Genomic DNA, 20,792 nt, shown 5'->3' on the forward strand with positions numbered 1-20,792 from the left:
CCTGTAAATCATTTTGGTGTGGCCTGGACTCAGTCCACAGCAAGGCTGTGTCACACCTTCCGCTCCAAGTCAGCAAGAAGCCCTGATTCTGGGGTTTTCTGCACTGTGTGGTCACACTCACTCTTGAGTCATTCAATTTGGCTGATTACAAATGTTGTCGGCAGTCAGCATCGGGAAGCATTACCAAGTGCAGAGCATCCCTGGGATGCATGCCCTTTGCTTTTAGAACTATCAGGTTATTTCTACCAGGCTATTACCTTCTTTTATGATGTCATGCTTAGGGCTACTAGAGTTAGCCAATAACGATACAGGGTCCCTGGTTACATTTGGATTTCAGATACCTGACAAATTTTGTTTTTGTTCTTAATTATAAGCATGCCCCCATGTAACCTTTCTGTAAATTAGAAAAGGAAACATAGTTGATTTTCCTACATTTCATCTGGCAACCCTCACCATGCTGTTTTTTCTGCATGAGGTGTTGGCATCTCATGCAATTTCTCAGGAATTCTCCCAGGCTAGGGCTTGCAGTTTGCCCTGAATGTTCAGCACAGATGCCGATTTTTACTTATTACCATGTTCTCTTAGCTACTGCTTTTGAGTCCACTCAGGGGACATTTTAAAGGTCTGTGCTCAAATTGCCATCTTCCTCAGGTTTCTTAAAGATATTATTTAGGGGAAATTATTTTTTTTTTCAAAATGTTAAAATTAACAGAAAATCTCTGCAAGGCTGCTTGCGTTGCTTAAAGATGGGAACATGTCACTTTCTTTCAAATAAGCATGTAAGTCACAGCACAAAAGTCAGATGTAATTTTTTTTCTTTAAGAGATTATTAACTGAGATTTACCACATGCAACTTCTTTGTTATTTGACACCTTGCTCTTTTTTTACATGGAAATGGTGTTCTTCATTTATAATAGTCATCCCCATGGGGATTCCAGGATATTCAGCTTTACTTCTTAGTCCATTCTGTGCATTGTGGAACACTGTTGTTGTTTTTTTTTTTTTTCAGTTTTGTTTTTTTAAAAAGGAATGACTGGAAAAGGAAATAACAACTAGCTTTGGGTCAACTTGGAGCATTTTTAAGCAATAAACATCGAGGTTAGATAACCAGGTGAAAAGACAAATAGGCCATTTGTAGAATGCAGCTTAGAAATTACTTCCCTTTGAATGATGCCCGTGGTAACCCCTGATTGCTTTCCCAAATAGAGTCAGGGGACCCACAGCCATTGTCTTTGGGATATGTAATTAGTTGCACAATAAAGTTAGGTATTCTCAAGTAGTAGGGATCAGATGTTCAACAGGAAAGTTCAGGGAGCCTCGGTGTCAGATATTGTTCCTTATTTACAACCTGACCATTTATTTGGCTTCAGCAGTGTCTACAGTGAATGACAGGCTGATGTGATGACAACCAGAATAACCACTCCAGGTGGTGCCAAGATGTATTTTTAAGAATCACGGGATCTGTGAGTCTGTTTCCATTTTGTAAATAAGTTAATCTGTATCATTTTTTTAAAAGTTATTTATTTGTTTATATTTGACCTTGCTGCACGGGGACTTTCTCTTGACGTGGCTCCTGGGCGTAGCTGGTCTGTGTCATGTGGGATCTTCCCAAACCAGAGATTGAACCCATGCCCCCTGCATTGGCAGGTGGATTCTTAATCAGTGGTTATTTTTTAAAAAATTATTTACAAAATAGAAACAGACTTAACAGGTATTGAAAATAAACCTATGGTTACCAAAAGGGAAATGTGGTAGGGGTAGGCATAAATCAGGGGCTTGGGATAAATGTATACACACTACTATATGTATGGCAGATAACCAACAGTGATCTACTGTATTGCATGGGGAATGCTACTCAGTATCTTGTGATAACTTATATGAGAAAATAATCTGAAATAAAAGGAATATATATATAAATATGTATAACTTTGCTGTGCACCTGAAACCAACACAACATTATAAATCAACTATAATCCAATAAAATTTATAAAAGAGAATCAGGGACCTTATTCCATAGAGAGGTGCCTCCCTTCGTTAGTCCCCTATCATCACCATTACTTGAAGCTCCTCATGGGGTAAAAGAATGGAGGATTCTAATTATAGAGGGATGCAACAGAGGAGGCAGAGTATAAAGTCCCGATGTAAAAATATAATCAGCTTTTTGTAATACTGAAAGCACCATGCATTCGTTGACTCATTCATTTCTCAAATATTTACTGAGAACCTAATATTTGCCAGGTGCTCTTCTAAGGACTGTGAATAAAACAGAGAAAAGGCCAACGTGTCATCTCTGCTCACTTGCATATAACCTACTGGGGCATGGAGGGAATTACAGCAGAGAATAAAGTCCTGTAATAGGAAAGTATAAGATCTACAGGAGGACATCAGTGGGGCATATAATGCAGAATCGTGCAGTCAAGAGAAGTGACTTTTACGACGCAGCCTGCGATGTCCCAGCAGAGTCGGGGAGGGGAGGTGGTACCCAGAGAAGGGACGAAGGAGGAAGCTTCAACCCTGAACATGAGCACAAAATTCACTCCCTGTACTTCACTTGCATGAAAATTCACAAGTGACAGTGCACTCTTATTGAAAATATAAATCCTGAGAGATTTCCAGAATGTTAAGAAAAATGTAATTCTCCTAAGGAATGAGGTCTCTTGTGCTATGCTAAGTCATTTCAGTCGTGTCCAACTCTGTGCGTCCCCATAGACGGCAGCCCACCAGGCTCCCCCGTCCCTGGGATTCTCCAGGCAAGAATACTGGAGTGGGTTGCCATTTCCTTCTCCAATGCATGAAAGTGAAAAGTCAAAGTGAAGTCGCTCAGTCATGTCTGACTCTTAGTGACCCCATGGACTACAACCTAACAGGCTCCTCCGTCCATGAGATTTTCCAAGCAAGAGTACTGGAGTGGGGTGCCATTGCCTTCTCCAGTCTCTTGTGAAGTCCATGATATTTTGATGTTTGAAAAAGGAATTCCTAGGTATTGCTGCTGCTGCTGCTAAGTCGCTTCAGTCGTGTCCGACTCTTAGCGACCCCATGGACTGCAGCCTACCAGGCTCCTCCATCCCTGGGATTTTCCAGGCAAGAGTACTGGAGTGGGTTGCCATTGCCTTCTCCTCCTAGGTATTAGGTTGAGTCATATGAAATCAGTGCTTGGGTGAATCAGAACTCCTCAAGATATTGGAGGTTTCAGATGGTTCAGGCCTATGGAAGCCTTCATTGCTGAAGTGGAGCTCAGCCTGGCCTGAGCTGGGTGATGCCATGGAATGGAGGGAGCCCTTCCCACAGGGGTTGTCCATCAACTCAGGACGAGTATATGCCAAGCTGACTCCTTGTCCAGGGTAGGATGGACTTCAGCTGAGTGCCCTGTGCTGCTAGAACTGGATGGGGGCTTCTGCCCTCTGGTCGGGCCCCTCCTACAGAGCAGCACCGGAGAGGCAGAGAGGCTAAGGGACTTGCCTGTTCTCTCACGAGATCTGAGCAGCAAAGCCACAGTGAAGACTCCTTTCTCTGAGTTCTTTGCTTTCCCCTCTGTTCACAGACAACTGCCAGGAGGGGTCCGGACTCCTGTAGGCGTCATGTATCAGAAAATGTGCTCACGTGGGCCTCTGAAACAGGTCCGCCTGATGAATGTCAGGGCCTGAGTTGCTTTTATTGCAAAATAACCAGAGAGAGTGACAGGGCTAATGAGAAGGGGTCTGGATAATTTGTGGAGCTTTGCCTAGAAAGTCAGTGTTTCCAGAGCCAGTAATTTCCATTTCTAAAGCCCCTTAAATTGGTTCTTGAATTATGTAATCTCTGTTTCTGTGTTTTTCTTACAGAATGTAAGGCACATTGTAAAAATAACATTTTTGGATTCTTTTTCTCCCTGAGGGCGGGATATGTTCAGGAAGGGGGTGGGGGGAAAAAGACTTTCTGTGCATTGGTGTCAACACAGCTTTCACGAAGGATGTGGAGGCCACAAAAGTGATGGACTTCCCTTGCTTCTTGGGTTTTTAGGGTCACATGGACTCGACATGATGGGGTTGGGTCATCGCATCTATTTCAGGTTTCCTTCCAGCAGTATCTTTCCAAGGTCTTTTCTGTCCATCTCTCAGCTTAGACCCGAGGAAAGTACATGATGTGCAAGTGATTTATGATTGTCCATCTTTAAAGTCTTTTATCATGTTCCCATGGTAAATGTGTCAAGGGTAGAGTATGTATCTGGTGGAACAGGAAATAGTATTGGATAAAATATGGACACAACATCAAGCCACATGCTGAGAAAGTCATTCTTGTTTCCAATCTCAGTCCATCTGGTGGAGCTAATGGGAGCACTCTTCTCTGCTGGATGCCAGCAGTTTCTTAAGACCTTTCTCATGAGGATCTTTCCCTCTAACTGAAAGAGAGCAAGTCTTAGGCATAAGCCATCACCCCCTAAAAGGCATGAGGACTGCTAGTTGAAAATTAAAGGCATTACTTTGAATTTTCTTTCTTTTTTATTGGAGGATAATTGTTTTACATTGTTGTGGTGGTCTCTGCCATACATCTATCATACATCTATATGTATACACACACACACACACACCCCTCCCTCATACATATATATATATACACATACACACCCTCCCTCTTGAACCTCCTCTTCCCATATATACATAATTATATATGTGTATATATGTATACATATATATATACCCCTCCCTCTTGAGCCTCCCTTTTCCATATATACATAATTATTTATGTATATATATAATTAATATGTATAATTATAAACTTATATTTATACCCTTCCCTCTTGAGCCTCCCCTCCTCATGCTACCCCTCTAGGTCATGACAGAGCACCAGGCTGGGCTCCCTGTGTTCTATAGCAACTTCCTTCTAGTTATCTACTTCACACATGATAGGGAAGATCCCCCGGGGGAGTGCATGGCAACCCACTCCAGTATTCTTGCCTGAAGAATCCCATGGACAGAGGAGCCTGGGGGGCTAAAGTCCATGGGATCAGAAAGAGTCAGACAGGACTGAAATGCTTTAGCATAGTGTATAAATGTCAGTGCTACTTTGTCAATTTGTACTTCATTTCTCCTTTCTCTCTTCTTATCCTGCTGTGTCTACAAGTCCATTCTCTACACCTGCATCTCCATTTCTTCTCTATATATAGGTTCATCAGTACTGTTTTTCTGGATTCCATATATATGCCTCAATATATGGTATTTGTTTCTCTCTTTCTGACTTCACTTTGTATAACAGGGTCTAGGTTCATCCACCTCACTACAACTGACTCAAAATTGTTCTTTTTTTTACAGCCGAGTAATATTCTATTTGTATTTGCTCGCTTAGCTTCTGTGCATGGCCAATGAGGCTGGTGGCTGGTTCTCTACTTACTCCAGTGGCATCAATTTTTCTTTAAAGAAATACATTTAATATAAAATGAATTGATTTAAGACATTTTGGATAAAGAATCGCTTAATTAATGCTAAGGCAGGGCAATCCACTATAAAGGGGTTACAAAGAGGTCTGAAATATTGGTATCACTGCCCTCAAGTTTCTAACCCCTGAACCCCGATTCCTCCCAACAGTGGCTGAAAGCCGAGGCATACTGGAGAGTATCCAGAGGTTCTCTTTGCTGCCCACCTACCTCCCGGTGACCTACCACATCCACCACGCAGACGTGTCCTTCTTCCTCAAGGAAGCCAACCAGGACATCATGAGAAACTCCAGTCTACAGTCGCGGGTGGAGTCCTTTCTGATTTACAAATCCAAGAGGCTACCAGTCCTGAATGCCAGCTATGGGCCTTTCGCCATTGAGCAGGTGGTACCCCAGGACTTGATGCTCCCCTCCAGCCCCTTTGGATTCACCAGCACGTTTTCTCTGAACTGGAAGCTGAAGGCGCACATCCTGCGGGACAAGATCTACCTGAGCCGGCCCCGCGTGCAGGTGCTGTTCCACGTGGTGGGCAGGGACTGGGATGACCCTGGCCCGGTGCAGAGCCTGCCCTGCCTGCGGGTGTTCGCCTTCCGGGAGACCCGGGAGGTACGAGGCAGCTGCCGCCTGCGGGGGGCTCTGGGGCTGTGCGTGGCGCAGCTGGAGCTCCCGGCCAGCTGGTTCGGCCCCCCGACGGTGGTGGCCGGAAGGAAGAAGACGCCGGAGCCCCCCGAAGGGAGTCCGGTGGAGCTCTACTACGCCGTGCAGCAAGGGGACGAGCGTGGAGACTGCGCCAAGGAGGATGCCCGGAGAGCCGGCGGTATGCGGACGGGCCGTAATGACATCGATGAGTCTGGGCCTCCCTTGCACAGGATCGGGAGTGTTTTTCTTTACCAGACCCCCAGCCGGCCGCCGCTGAGAGAGCTGCGCTTGGATAACCACGTGGCTGTGCAGTACGTGCCAAAGACAGTCAGGCAGGGAGACGTGCTGACTTTTCCAGTCTCCATCTCCAAAAACTCCACCGAGGACCGCTTCACGTTAAGGTGAGTTCATTATCTTCCGGTAGCACCTCCAAGGTCAAGGGCGCTTCTGAGACCCTTCCCCTATGTGTGATGCATAGATCTGTGTTAGCGCTGGCCAGGGTAGAAACGTCCCTCCACTTTTTGCGGACTCCAATGTTCACTGTCAAGTAGAAAGACCAGTTAGAGCTCTCTGAATTGGCAGTTGATTCAGTGAAGATGTTGTTAATAGATTTTCTGGGCTGTCCCAGAAAAGTCAGGAGCAGGCTGATATTCTATCTTGGACCTGGCTTAGGTGGTTCTCAGCAGGTCTTAGGAGAGTTCAATGGCTCAGAGTTGACATAACTCTGCAAATGGGTTGGCAAAAATTGTCAGGGAGGATAGAGGATACAGTGTTGCCAACTCACAATCTCTTCGGAGCATGTGAGTTCTAAGTACACTCTGTGGCACCAACCTCAAAGTTACCCTTTTGTTTCTCTCTGGAAATAGAACTTAGTGTTCAAAATATAAAAGAGCAGAAAGTGTGAAGATATCCAGTAGAGTTTGTGGATTGTCTTATATAAAAATTATACCAAGAGGAGGCATTTAAAATGAGTCCTGTGGGATTTAAGAAAAAAGAAGGGATGAGTTTTCTCTTTGGAACATACAGTAGCTTGTGAGGGAAGTTTGGCTTGATTGGATTTTCATTACAGTTTTGTTGTTGTTTCATTTGTTTTAAACATACATGAGTTTGATTATAACAGCTATTTGGTGTAAGTATTATTAGATCACTAAATGTGTCCTCACATTGCTACATAATCCAGAAAGTTGACCTGAAGTGCCATCTAATCAAGTTTGGTATGACCCCTGAGTGTTACTGGACATGGGACCACATTTATATGTGGGTTTTTAAAGCTTATCCAACAATGAAAAGCCCTCTTGTCCCTCTCCCCTGGGGCTCAATAGCTGTTTTTCTTTCTTTCTTTTCTTTTTTACTTTGTCTATGTTTCATTTATTTCTCTTATCTTTCTGATTCCTTTTGCTCTACTAACTTTGAGTTTTATTTGTTCTTTCTCTAGTTGCTTAGCTGTAAGGTTAGGTTGTTTATTTGAGATTTTTCTCTTTTCTTGAGCCAAGATTGTCTTGCTATAAACTTCACTCTTAGAACTGCTTTTGCTGCATCCCATAGGTTTTGGATCATCGTATTTTTGTTGTCATTTGTCTCTAGGTACTTTTTGATTTCCTCTTTGGTTTCTTCAGTGATCTATTGATTATTTAGTAACAAATTGTTTAGCCTCCATATGTTTGTGTGTGTGTGTTTTTTACAGTTTTTTCTATAATTTATTTTTAGTCTCATAGCATTGTGAGCATAGATGCTTGATGTGATTTCAGTTTTATTAAATTTACCATGCCTTGATTTGTGACCCAAGGTGTGATCTATCCTGGAGAATGTTCCATGTGCTCTTGAGAAAGAAGTGTATTCTGCTGCTTTCAGTTGGAATGTCCTATGAATATCAGTTAAGTCTATCTGTTCTAATGTGTCATTTAAAGCTTGTGTTTTCTTATGAATTTTCTGTCTGGATGATCCCACTTACATTGTGTAGGTGGAATGATGAAGTCCCCCACTGTTCTTTCCTTAAAAAAAAAAAATTCTGTGTTTGTTAAGGGGGTGGATGAGTTTAAGAAAGAAATCATTCTCTTGCTTATACTTTGCACATTTCAGTTTTGTTGATTGTGACCTAGTGCTGGGAATTTCCTTTGAATCTCAACCAAAGACACAGAAACCAATGGACAGTATTAACCTCATGATCGGACCTGGCTGATGTTGGCAGGAAAAACCTTCAGCCGGGTGGGGGTGCATCTGGGGATTAAACACAGGGATTTAGTATGAACAACACGTCTGTGGGACTGAGACCTCGTGATTGCTCCCTTCTGTCCTTTGGAAATCAGACCTAGATCCAGCTGGTCATGGGCCCTCCCTCTGCCTGATGTGTAGCTTTGTGCTTGGTTTTCCCAGGCTTGACACATTTATATAATATTCTTTTTGGAGATGACTGCCTATATAGAGAAATATTTTGCCAGTGGAAACTCAAGGTCTTGAATAAGAAGAAGTCAAACAATTTCATAATCTACCATTTTTTTTCATTTGCCAGCTACTGCTTGTTGAATTCCTGGACCCATGATTTACAAACTAGAATCTCCTAAAGCTTTAACTCTCCAGTAGATGATATTCACATCAGCCTTTATTGGGAAGCAGCTATCAGTGTAGAATTACATTTCACAGAAAACTGTGCATCTGACCACAATCCATTGCCCACTAGTGTGTTCACATGCATCCTGAGGGCAGCCCTGCCACTGGCAAGCTGTGCCATGGCCAGGAGAGGTTCGTTTCTGGGCTATGTATTCTGAGGGATCCACAGCTTTGCAGATTCAGAAATAAGCATCTTGCCACTTAGAAGTCAAAAGATTGGAAAATTTTGGATGTAGAGCCAAAGTGTGTTTGTTCAGAGTCCATCATTTAGAAAGGTGCTTTCCATTTAAGACAATAGTAAAATAAATCAGTAAATACTTTACAAATGTGTATTTAAGTTGGTAAAGTAGCACGCTTTCCATCTCTTTAAAAGTTGCATTAATAATGTGCCTGCTGAATACTTAACACACACTAATTACGAATGAGTCTTATCTGTTTATGAAAACAGCTGGCGGGAAACCTGGATCTGGCAATGTCGTTAGCCTTTAGTTGGAATTCTCATAATTAGAAAATAATGAAGCTGTGTATCTTTTTTAATGAAGTCAATTTGACACTCGTTTAGCACAGCTTCCGAGTATTTAGAATTAGCCTGGGTCTGCTCTGTTGTTGTTGTTTAGATGCTAAGTCGTGTCTGACTCTTTTGTGACCTCATGGACTGTAGCCTGCCAGGGTCCTCTGTCCATGGGATTTTCCAGTCAAGAATACTGAAGTAGGGTGCCATTTCCTTCTCCAGGGGTTCTTCTCCACCCAGGGATCAAAGATCAAACCTGCATCTCCTTCATTGGCAGGCAGGTTCTTTACCACTGAGCCACCTTGGAAGCCCATATGTGTGTGTGTATGTGTGTGTACACATACATACATGTATTAATATATCCATAAAATACTATCAGTTCAGTTCAGTTCAGTTCATTCACTCAGTCGTGTCCGACTCTTTGTGACCCCATGAATCGCAGCACGCCAGGCCTCCCTGTCCATCACCAACTCCCGGAGTTCACTCAGACTCACAGCCATCGAGTCAGTGATGCCATCCAGCCATCTCATCCTCTGTTGTCCCCTTCTCCTCCCGCCCCCAATCCCTCCCAGCATCAGAGTCTTTTCCAATGAGTCAACTCTTCGAATGAGGTGGCCAAAGTACTGGAGTTTCAGCTTCAGCATCATTCCTTCCAAAGAAATCCCAGGGCTGATCTCCTTCAGAATGGATTGGTTGGATCTCCTTGCAGACCAAGGGACTCTCAAGAGTCTTCTCCAACACCACAGTTCAAAAGTATCAATTCTTCAGTGCTCAGCCTTCTTCACAGTCCCAACTCTCACATCCATACATGACCACAGGAAAAACCATAGATTGACTAGATGGACCTTTGTTGGCAAAGTAAAATACTAAGGGTATCTGTTAAATGACTAGAGGCATTTCTGTAATATCCAGCATGAACTGATGGCTTTGCTGTGTTCTGTGCTTAGTTACTCAATCGTGTCCAATTCTTTGTAGCCCCATGGGCTATAGCCTGTCAGACTTCTTCTGTCTATGGGATTTCCCAGACAAAAATACTGTAGTGGGTTGCCATTTCCTTCTCCAGGGAATCTTCCCGACCTAGGGATCAAACCCACATCTCCTGCCTTGGCATGTGGGTTCTTTACCGCTGAGCCACCAGGAAGCCCCAGCTCTATCTAGCCATCTGCTGTATATACAACCCTGAAGGATACAACCATGTATCCTTGGGTGCTTTCCTCTGCAATAGTGACTTGTTTCTAGACTCAGGGGTGACAGTGCTAATGAAGTCCACAGGTGGGTTCATGTTTTGTGGGTCAGGTGCCAGTAGGACATAGCTTTCCACTTAAGGATGGCCAGGGTGGAGAGGGGACCAGATTAACTGCCAGCAACAGAAGGGAACCCATCTGGATTGAGGACTTCTGCTGCAGACAGTGATTGACCACCTAAAAACTGCCACTTCCCTGTCACTTCTGTGCCTCTCATTTCTAGCTGACACAAAGAGGCTTGTCTTCTATCCTGAGAATCAAGTTTTGTGGTGCAAATTATCTCCAAGGGCAATTTACAAAAATAGCTGGGTGTGTGCATGTGTGTGCATTAGCCATTGCAAAGAGGAAAACCAGAATGGGGCTGTTTGTCATCTTAGAAGTTCTCTTCTCTCCTGGAGCCCAAATCTTCCAAAGCAGACCTTCACAAAGGAAGAAAAGCAAAGCACTTTCATTCTTTAAACATCTAAGGATCCCTTTTAATTTCAGAGAATGTTTTCCTTCCAGTGGACAACAAAAGCATCACCCAGCACGTGGACCTTTTTTGCACATTCTCACCACTCCATCCCTTTTTCTTCTCCCACAGAGAGTCAATTTCAGAAACATCCGAGGCCTCTTGTCACCTGATTATGTGTCTGGAGAATCAAAGAACTCTTTCTTGCTCATCTCCCCCACCTATTCTTCGGTTGCTTCTTCCCACAAGAAGTCAGTTTCAAAGGCTTCTGGTTGTCTGATCTGAATGTAAGCCTGGAGCCAAATATTTGCACAGTATTAGCTTGGCTCCCTGACAATCCAGGAAAAAGAGGTGGAAAGGTCCAAATCAGAGATACAGCACTCAGAACTGTCTGGGTGCCTTTCTCAAAGTCAGAGATATGTTAAGATTGGTTAAATGAATGAATGAATGAATGGCTGTCTTGGTGGTGGTGGTTTAGTCACAAAATCACGTCCAACTCTTTTGCGACCCCGTGGACTATAGCCCGCCAGGATCCTTGGTCCATGAGATTCTACAGGCAAGAATACTGAAATGGGTTGCCATTTCCTTCTCCAGGGGATCTTGCCAGGGATTGAACCCACATCTCCTGCATTGCAGGTGGATTCTTTACCAACCAAGCCACCTGGAAAGTTTAGACGTCTTGTTAATTATTAACAAATGCATATACTTTGCTGAAGTCTTTGCAGTTTTATATGCTAAATCTTCAAGAATTTGTTAAGAATCTTGTGCTCAGAAGGTGGTCAGGTCTCAGAGCAGGTTTCTGAATAAGGCATTATTAAGAAGTAGATATTCACTATTCTTGCAAAAATGAGAGATATAAAAGAGGGGAAAAAACCAAAATAAGAATAATTGACAAGAGGACAAAGTGGGCCTGGGGTTGATAAGGCTCAAATGTATTTTTTGGTGGTTTGGGAAGCTTGCTTTGCAGAAGGTTTTGAGCTTGTTAGAAATAATATGTGGTGTGTTTTGGTGGTTTGGCCCTGAACTTGAGTCACTTGAATGATGTAGCCTTTGACGCTGCCTTGAAGCAGAAAGTCTCTCCTTGTTCTATTGCAGGTAAAGTATGCCCTGGTATACCGAATGATATTCTTAGTTGCATGCCATAAATCCCAACCTACATAATTTAAGAACATAAATAAATGAAAGGGTTAGTTGAGTGTATGTTGTTAGTCTTAAGAATTAATAAGGCATGGGACCACTTGCCTTGACAATGCACAGTGTGGGAGGCGGAGGATGCCCTTGGTTTAGAGGCAACAGCCTGCTTGCCCAGCACCTCTTCCCCACCTGGCATAATGAATTCTTCCAAAAGTTCCCTCTGTTCTTTTTATAATCAAAGGTGCAAAGACTCTTGGATGTTTAAAGAATGATCTAATTCTAATTTTTTTCCTTGTAGCTATCCAGTTTTCCCAGCACCATTTGTGTTGAAGAGACTGTCTTTCCAACATTATATTCTTGTCTCCTTGGTTGTAGATTAATTAACCATAGGTGCATGGGTTTATTTCTAGGCTTTGTATCCTGTTCCATTGATCTGTGTTTCTGTTTTGTGCCAATACCATACTGTTTTGATGACTGTAGTTTTGCCTCGTTAATTGGCTATACTCCAATATAAAATAAAAAGGTTTTTAAGAGTCAGGAGTTATAGTCTAGTTTGACTCTGTAATATGTTTTGTTGCCAGTATGGTTGTAGAAATTTCACAACCATCTCAAGGCTCAGGGTTCTCATGTGCTGAATGTTAAATATGTCCTACTTTATGGCAGGATGTTTACAGAAGTTAATCCCATTGATGAAGTTGAACATTAAACTGAACTGCATTGACAACAAAGAAATGTATTGAATAGAGTCCAAAATTTCATGGATTAGTGCAAAATAAGGAAAAGTGGGAGGCAGAGAGGGAGACGAAAGGCTTCCCTGACTGGGAATAGAACCCCATGGGGGCTGCGGCCATGAGAGTGCTGAATCCTAACCACTAGACCACCAGGGAGCGCTTGGCTAACAAAGATCCTTCTAGTCAAAGCTATGGTTTTTCCAGTAGTCATATACAAATGTGAGAGTTGGACCATAAAGGAGGCTGAGTGCTGAAGAACTGATGCTTTCAAATTGTGGTGCTGGACAGGACTCTTGAGAGTCCCTTGGACTGCAAAGAGATCAAACCAGGTCAATCCTAAAGGAAATCAACCCTGAATATTCTTTGGAAAGACTGTTGCTGATGCTGAAGCTATAATACTTTGGCCACCTGATGCAAAAAGCAAACTGTTTGGAAAAGACCCTGATGCTGGGAAAGACTGAAGGCAGGAGGAGAAGGGGATGACTGAGGATGATATGGTTGCATGGCATCATTGACTCAATGGACATGAGTTTGAGCAAACTCTGGAAGATAGTGAAGGACAGGGAAGCCTGGCATATTGCAGTCTGTGGGGTCACAAAGAGTCAGACACAACTGAGGAACTTAAGAGCAACAACAAGGCAAAGTGGACATGGATGAAGTATTGTCAAGCAAGAAAACTCATGATGTGGAAAAATTACTGCTTTAAGACCTGAATGAAGTTTAACTGATTTAGATCATAAAGAAAGCAAGAAGAGATGAGATTTCCAGTATATTTTAAGAACGAAAACAGCTTTCATTTTATTTGTTATTTGCTTTGGAAAAATATATCTGGAAAATATAGGCAGTGCCTGCAGGCAAAGAGTGAATTAGATTCTGTGAGATGAAGACAGTCATGCAAGTTACTTAATCTTGGGTCACATAAATATAGAATAAAATAGGTGGTACAAAATAAAACAAGATAAAATACTCACTCAGATTTTTAAAAAAGACTCTTGGGACGCTCCCAGTGGCTCACAGACCTAGTTGCTGTGTCTGAGCCCAGGGTAGCAGAGTTACCTGGTGTGCTTCCAGAATGAGAGGTGGGCTTCTGGAGTCACCTGTCACTAAGAGCACATCCCAGGGGAGGTGGTATTTCCCTCCTGAGAAAAGTGGGGTGCTTTTAAGGAAGAGGATGATGCTGGGTATCTCCAAACCCCACAAAGGTCCATGACATCCATGCCTGGCACTGCATCTCCCTTTGTCATCTGATGGATTCAGGGAGTTGCTTCTGCAGCAGACTGGAGTGCGAGGCAGACAGAGAAAGGAGGGCGATCCATCTTTTTCTTTTTTTTTTAATTTTATTTTATTTTTAAACTTTACATAATTGTATTAGTTTTGCCAAATATCAAAATGAATCCGCCACAGGTATACATGTGTTCCCCATCCTGAACCCTCCTCCCTCCTCCCTCCCCATACCATCCCTCTGGGTCATCCCAGTGCACTAGCTCCAAGCATCCAGTATCGTGCATTGAACCTGGACTGGCCACTGGTTTCTTACATGATATTTTACATGTTTCAATGCCCTGTTTGAGAATAGATTCAGATTTAAGGAAAAAGTTGTGAGGTCAGTACAGGATAGTGCCAGGTGCCTCATGGTTAGCTTCCCCCTGTAATTAACACCTGACATTAGCTTCATTCATTTGTCACGATCAATGCTCCACTATTATTATTAGCTGAAGTCCACACTCATTCATACTCTCTTAGTGTTTGCCTGATGCCCCCTTTTCTGTTCCAGGCTCCTGCTCAGGATATCACATTTAATCATCATGTCTTTTTAATTTCTGTTGTCTGTGACTGTTTCTCAGATTTGCTTTCTGTTGACATTGACAGCTACGAGACGTCCTGTTCAGACTTTCTGAAGAATGTCCCTCAATTGGGATTTATCTGATGTTTTTCGTGTGATAAGACCAAAGAGTGGGCTTGGGGATTAAAAAAAAGAAAAAACCACAGAGATAATGTTTTGTATTTGTCTGCAAACTACTCTCTTTCACCTTTTCATTGAATAAACATTGATTGAGGATGTCAGGAAGTACACAGATGAGTAAAAAGGAAAAATGACTCCTATTTGAGGAACAGGAGCATGAGAGAGTGAGCTCTGCCCTGGAAGAGTGGAGAATATGTAGTGGTTCACTTTAATTTGATTTTTGTTTTGTACTGAGGTGTAGTTGGTTTGCAGATTTATTGTGTTGGTTTTGGATGTACAACGGGGTGGTTCAGTCGTGCATATGCATGTATCTGGGTTTTTTTTTTTTTTTGGATTTTCCCCATATTATCATTGTGGAATATTGAGTGGAGTTCCCTATACTGTACAGTAGATCCTTGTTGTTTGTGTAGTACTTCTCTTTTCCAAGAAAGGAAATTCAGGCAAAGGGAACAGTACAGATAAAAACACAAAGACATCAGGTGTATCTCTATGCTCTTTTATCCCCAGTCATTTTGAAATAAAAACCAAACGGGAGAGGAAGGTAAATTTCCAAACTCATTCTATGAGGCCACCATCACCCTAATACCAAAACCTGACAAAGATCCCACAAAAAAAGAAAACTACAGGCCAATATCACTGATGAACATAGATGCAAAAATCCTTAACAAAATTCTAGCAATCAGAATCCAACAACACATTAAAAAGATCATACACCATGACCAAGTGGGCTTTATCCCAGGGATGCAAGGATTCTTCAATATCCGCAAATCAATCAATGTAATACACCACATTAACAAATTGAAAAATAAAAACCATATGATTATCTCAATAGATGCAGAGAAAGCCTTTGACAAAATTCAACATCCATTTATGATAAAAACTCTCCAGAAAGCAGGAATAGAAGGAACATACCTCAACATAATAAAAGCTATATATGACAAACCCACAGCAAACATTATCCTCAATGGTGAAAAATTGAAAGCATTTCCTCTAAAGTCAGGAACAAGACAAGGGTGCCCACTTTCACCATTACTATTCAACATAGTTTTGGAAGTTTTGGCCACAGCAATCAGAGCAGAAAAAGAAATAAAAGGAATCCAAATTGGAAAAGAAGAAGTAAAACTCTCACTATTTGCAGATGACATGATCCTCTACATAGAAAACCCTAAAGACTCCACCAGAAAATTACTAGAAATAATCAATGACTATAGTAAAGTTGCAGGATATAAAATCAACACACAGAAATCCCTTGCATTCCTATACACCAATAATGAGAAAACAGAAAGAGAAATTAAGGAAACAATTCCATTCACCATTGCAACGGAAAGAATAAAATACTTAGGAATATATCTACCTAAAGAAACTAAAGACCTATATATAGAAAACTATAAAACACTGGTGAAAGAAATCAAAGAGGACACTAATAGATGGAGAAATATACCATGTTCATGGATTGGAAGAATCAATATAGTGAAAATGAGTATACTACCCAAAGCAATTTATAGATTCAATGCAATCCCTATCAAGCTACCAACAGTATTCTTCACAGAGCTAGAACAAATAATTTCACAATTTGTATGGAAATACAAAAAACCTCGAATAGCCAAAGCGATCTTGAGAAAGAAGAATGGAACTGGAGGAATCAACCTACCTGACTTCAGGCTCTACTACAAAGCCACAGTTATCAAGACAGTATGGTACTGGCACAAAGACAGAAATATAGATCAATGGAACAAAATAGAAAGCCCAGAGATAAATCCACGCACATATGGACACCTTATCTTTGACAAAGGAGGCAAGAATATACAATGGATTAAAGACAATCTCTTTAACAAGTGGTGCTGGGAAATCTGGTCAACCACTTGTAAAAGAATGAAACTAGACCACTTTCTAACACCTTACACAAAAATAAACTCAAAATGGATTAAAGATCTAAACGTAAGACCAGAAACTATAAAACTCCTAGAGGAGAACATAGGCAAAACACTCTCTGACATACATCACAGCAGGATCCTCTATGACCCACCTCCCAGAATATTGGAAATAAAAGCAAAAATAAACAAATGGGACCTAATTAACCTTAAAAGCTTCTGCACATCAAAGGAAACTATTAGCAAGGTGAAAAGACAGCCTTCAGAATGGGAGAAAATAATAGCAAATGAAGCAACTGACAAACAACTAATCTCAAAAATATACAAGCAACTCCTACAGCTCAACTCCAGAAAAATAAGTGACCCAATCAAAAAATGGGCCAAAGAACTAAATAGACATTTCTCCAAAGAAGACATACAGATGGCTAACAAACACATGAAAAGATGCTCAACATCACTCATTATCAGAGAATTGCAAATCAAAACCACTATGAGGTACCATTTCACACCAGTCAGAACGGCTGTGATCCAAAAGTCTACAAGCAATAAATGCTGGAGAGGGTGTGGAGAAAAGGGAACCCTCTTACACTGTTGGTGGGAATGCAAACTAGTACAGTCACTATGGAGAACAATGTGGAGATTCCTTAAAAAACTGGAAGTAGAACTGCCTTATGATCCAGCAATCCCACTGCTAGGCATACACACTGAGGAAACCAGAAGGGAAAGAGACACGTGTACCCCAATGTTCATCGCAGCACTGTTTATAATAGCCAGGACATGGAAGCAACCTAGATGTCCATCAGCAGATGAATGGATAAGAAAGCAGTGGTACATATACACAATGGAGTTTTACTCAGCCATTAAAAAGAATACATTTGAATCAGTTCTAATGAGGTGGATGAAACTGGAGCCTATTATACAGAGTGAAGTAAGCCAGAAGGAAAAACATCAATACAGTATACTAATGCATATATATGGAATTTAGAAAGATGGTAACAATAACCCTGTGTACGAGACAGCAAAAGAGACACTGATGTATAGAACAGTCTTGTGGACTCTGTGGGAGAGCGAGAGGGTGGGAAGATTTGGGAGAATGACATTGAAACACGTAAAATATCATGTAAGAAATGAGTTGCCAGTCCAGGTTCGATGCACGATACTGGATGCTTGGGGCTAGTGCACTGGGATGACCCAGAGGGATGGTATGGGGAGGGAGGAAGGAGGAGGGTTCAGGATGGGGAACACATGTATACCTGTGGTGGATTCATTTTGATATTTGGCAAAACTAATACAATTATGTAAAGTTTAAAAATAAAATCAATCAATGCAAAAAATAAATAAATAAAATGGCTGCCTTCAAATATTTAAAAAAATGGTCATAAGAGGTAAGGTTAAGATGGTGTACCTGTGTATTTATTAATAAATTCAGTGAAACCAAAATGTAGATTTTGATGCAAGATAAAAAAATGACTTCGGCAAAAGAGTTGTTCAAGCAGAGGCCAGATTATCAATAATCATGGGTTTTAGGAAAGGAATCCCTGCATTGATGAGATATTTGATCTGTTCTATATAATAACCTTAAACCTTGCCAATGTTTTACTTTTAGGAGAAAAACAGCTCTTCCGAAAGAGAACATTTATTTTCCAATCTGTAACATGTTTTTTAAATGACAGTTATTGAAAGAAAGGATTTTATGAATAAAAATGTCAATTGAAATATTAAAAAAAAAAAACCAAATGGGATTTTTAAAAACAAAAAATAAACACATAAAAATAAAGTGCCATTTTCATTTCATCATATCAAGGATATTTACTCCCAATCTGACTTAGTCATTGTTGATGTGAACTTTGGTCACTGGTTGGGGTGATATTTCTTGGGTTTTTCCACTGTAAAGTTGATTTTTCAACACGTCCTATACAGTATTTTCCAAAAGGAAGTAATTATCCACAGCTCACAGTTATGGAATTATAGTGTGCCTTCTTGCCAGTGGTATATCTATGTAAATCATTTGGAATTCTGTGGGGGAAATTTGTTAATTTTCCCTCATGCATATATTTATTCAATCATTGATTTCAATAAGGACATCTGGATATTTATTAATACTTTACAGTTTGGGTTATAATCCCATAGAATAGACACTTCTCAGTCTTTGGCTGTTGACATTTGGATCTTATGTTTTGTTGAGAGGTGCCGTCTGGTCTGTACATTGTAGTTTGAGTAACTGCATCTCTGACTTGACCCACTATATACACAACCTGAATTGTGATATCCCAAGATGGTCCAGATATTTCCTAATATCTCCTGGGTGGGGATGGAATCACCCTTACAACTGAAAAATTATGACTGTGGTTGTTGGGAAACTACTCTACTCTTGGACTTCCCCCTGGTGGTTTAGTGGATAAGAATCCACCTGCCAATGCAGGGGACACGGGTTCAATCCCTGCTCCAGGAAAATCCCACATAACTTGAAGTAACTAAGCCTGTGCACCACAACTCTGAACCTGAGCACTAGAGTCTGTGCTCCCCAACAATAGAAGCCACCACAATGAGAAGTCTGGGCACCACAACTAGAGAGTAACCCCTGCTCACCACAACCAGAGAAAGCTCACTTGCAGCAACAAAGACTTTTAGCACAGCAAAAAAAAAAAAAAAGAATAAATAAAATTAAAAAGCTCAGCTCTTACAGAGAGGGAGGTACCAGGTTTAGAATAAATAAATACTGTGTGGAGTCAGATTTTTCTTGAAAATCCCTTATGTTGTACCCAACATATGGGTTTTACTTCCACCTGAGCATGTATTCCGTGAGAATCTTGAATCATGAGATGAGCAGAATCTTCCATCTGCTCGCTGTTGTTTCTTCATTTCTCATACAATATCTGGCCTAAACAGCCACTCATTAACTGTTGGAGGATTGAGTAGTAGTTACAGTCTCCATGAGTTCACTCCATGTATCTTCCGTTTAGGAGGGGACCAGAGACAAGGTTCTTCATTTAGACTTGAGATGAAGTGGCTGGTGTGTATTTCAAGGCCATGTATACAAAATAATGGGCTTTCCAGGTGGCTCAAGTGGTAAAGAGTCTTGTCTGCCAAGCAGGAGGCCTCAGTTCAATCCCTGGGTCAGGAAGACCCCCTGAAGAAGGAAAGGGCAACCCACTCCAGTATGCTTGCCTGGGAAATCCCATGGACAGAAGAGCCTGGTGAGCTAGTCCATGGTGTCGCAAACAGTTGGACAGAACTTAGCAACTAAAGAACAATAGCAACAATATAAAATAACAGAGTCAGGTGTAGTCCTATTAAGATACTTGCTCTGTAAGAGGAACCCCAATCTGAGATGATCTGAGGCCATTGTTTCCAACAATGACAGCTTCTAGGATCTTCTGGCCTCCATAACAGTCTGGGGTGAAGCCTTGGTGTTAGTAATTTTTTTTTTTTTTAGTAACAACAATACCCATGATGGCTCAGTGGTAAAGAATCCTCTTGCCAGTACAGGAGACACAGGAGGTGTGGGTTCAATCCCTGGATCGGGACGATCCCATGGAGGAGGAAATGGCAATCCACTCCAGTATTCTTGTTTGGATGAATCCCGTAGACAGAGGAACCTGGTGGGGTACAGTCCATGGGGTCGCAAAGCATTGGACATAACTGAGTGACTGAGCACACATATCCATGAACCTAAAAGAATGCATATTTCTTTCTTTAAGTAATTTATCCATCTGTTATAATTCATGTACCCTAAGGTAACGGAAATCCAAACCTATACTGTGAATAGATTTTAAAAAATTGTTCTTCTATCTTTTTCATTATCTCTTTTATTAATATTATTATTTTACTGAAATATAGTTGATTTATAATATCATGTATTATGCTAGTATTTTTTCTGTTTATTTATTTATTTATTTTTGGTTGTGCTGAGTCTTCATTCCTATGAGTGGGCTTTCTCTGGGTGTGGGTACTCAGGGCTGCTTTCTCATTGCGGTGCATGGACTTCTCATTGCGATCGCTTCTCTTGTTGCAGAGCAGAAGCTCTAGTGGGCTTCAGTGATTGCAGCATATGGGCTCAGTACCTGTGGCTCAAAGGCCCTAGAGCATGCAGGCTTCAGTCATTGTGGCAAGCGGGCTTAGTTGCCCCTCGGCATGTTAGATCTTCCTGGACCAGGGATCGAACCCGTGTCCCCTGCATTGGCAGGTGGATTCTTAACTACTTGACTACCAGAAAAGTCCCTGGTACTGG

General features: G+C 41.5%; 1 protein-coding gene across 1 annotated transcript in view; it reads left to right on the forward strand.

Annotated features, from left to right (window-relative positions):
- TMEM132D (transmembrane protein 132D) overlaps positions 1 to 20,792 on the forward strand; it is an 896,163-nt gene that overhangs the window by 228,010 nt on the left and 647,361 nt on the right. Inside the window, exon 2 of the mRNA XM_086345974.1 lies at positions 5,562 to 6,450. Coding sequence (XP_086202100.1) covers positions 5,562 to 6,450 — 889 coding nt within the window. The remainder of the gene's footprint in view (positions 1 to 5,561; positions 6,451 to 20,792) is intronic.

Source organism: Bos grunniens, chromosome 17 (assembly GCF_055505025.1).
Source record: "Bos grunniens cultivar Pamir isolate PY7600 chromosome 17, Bosgru_T2T1.0, whole genome shotgun sequence".
Lineage (NCBI taxonomy): Eukaryota > Metazoa > Chordata > Mammalia > Artiodactyla > Bovidae > Bos > Bos grunniens.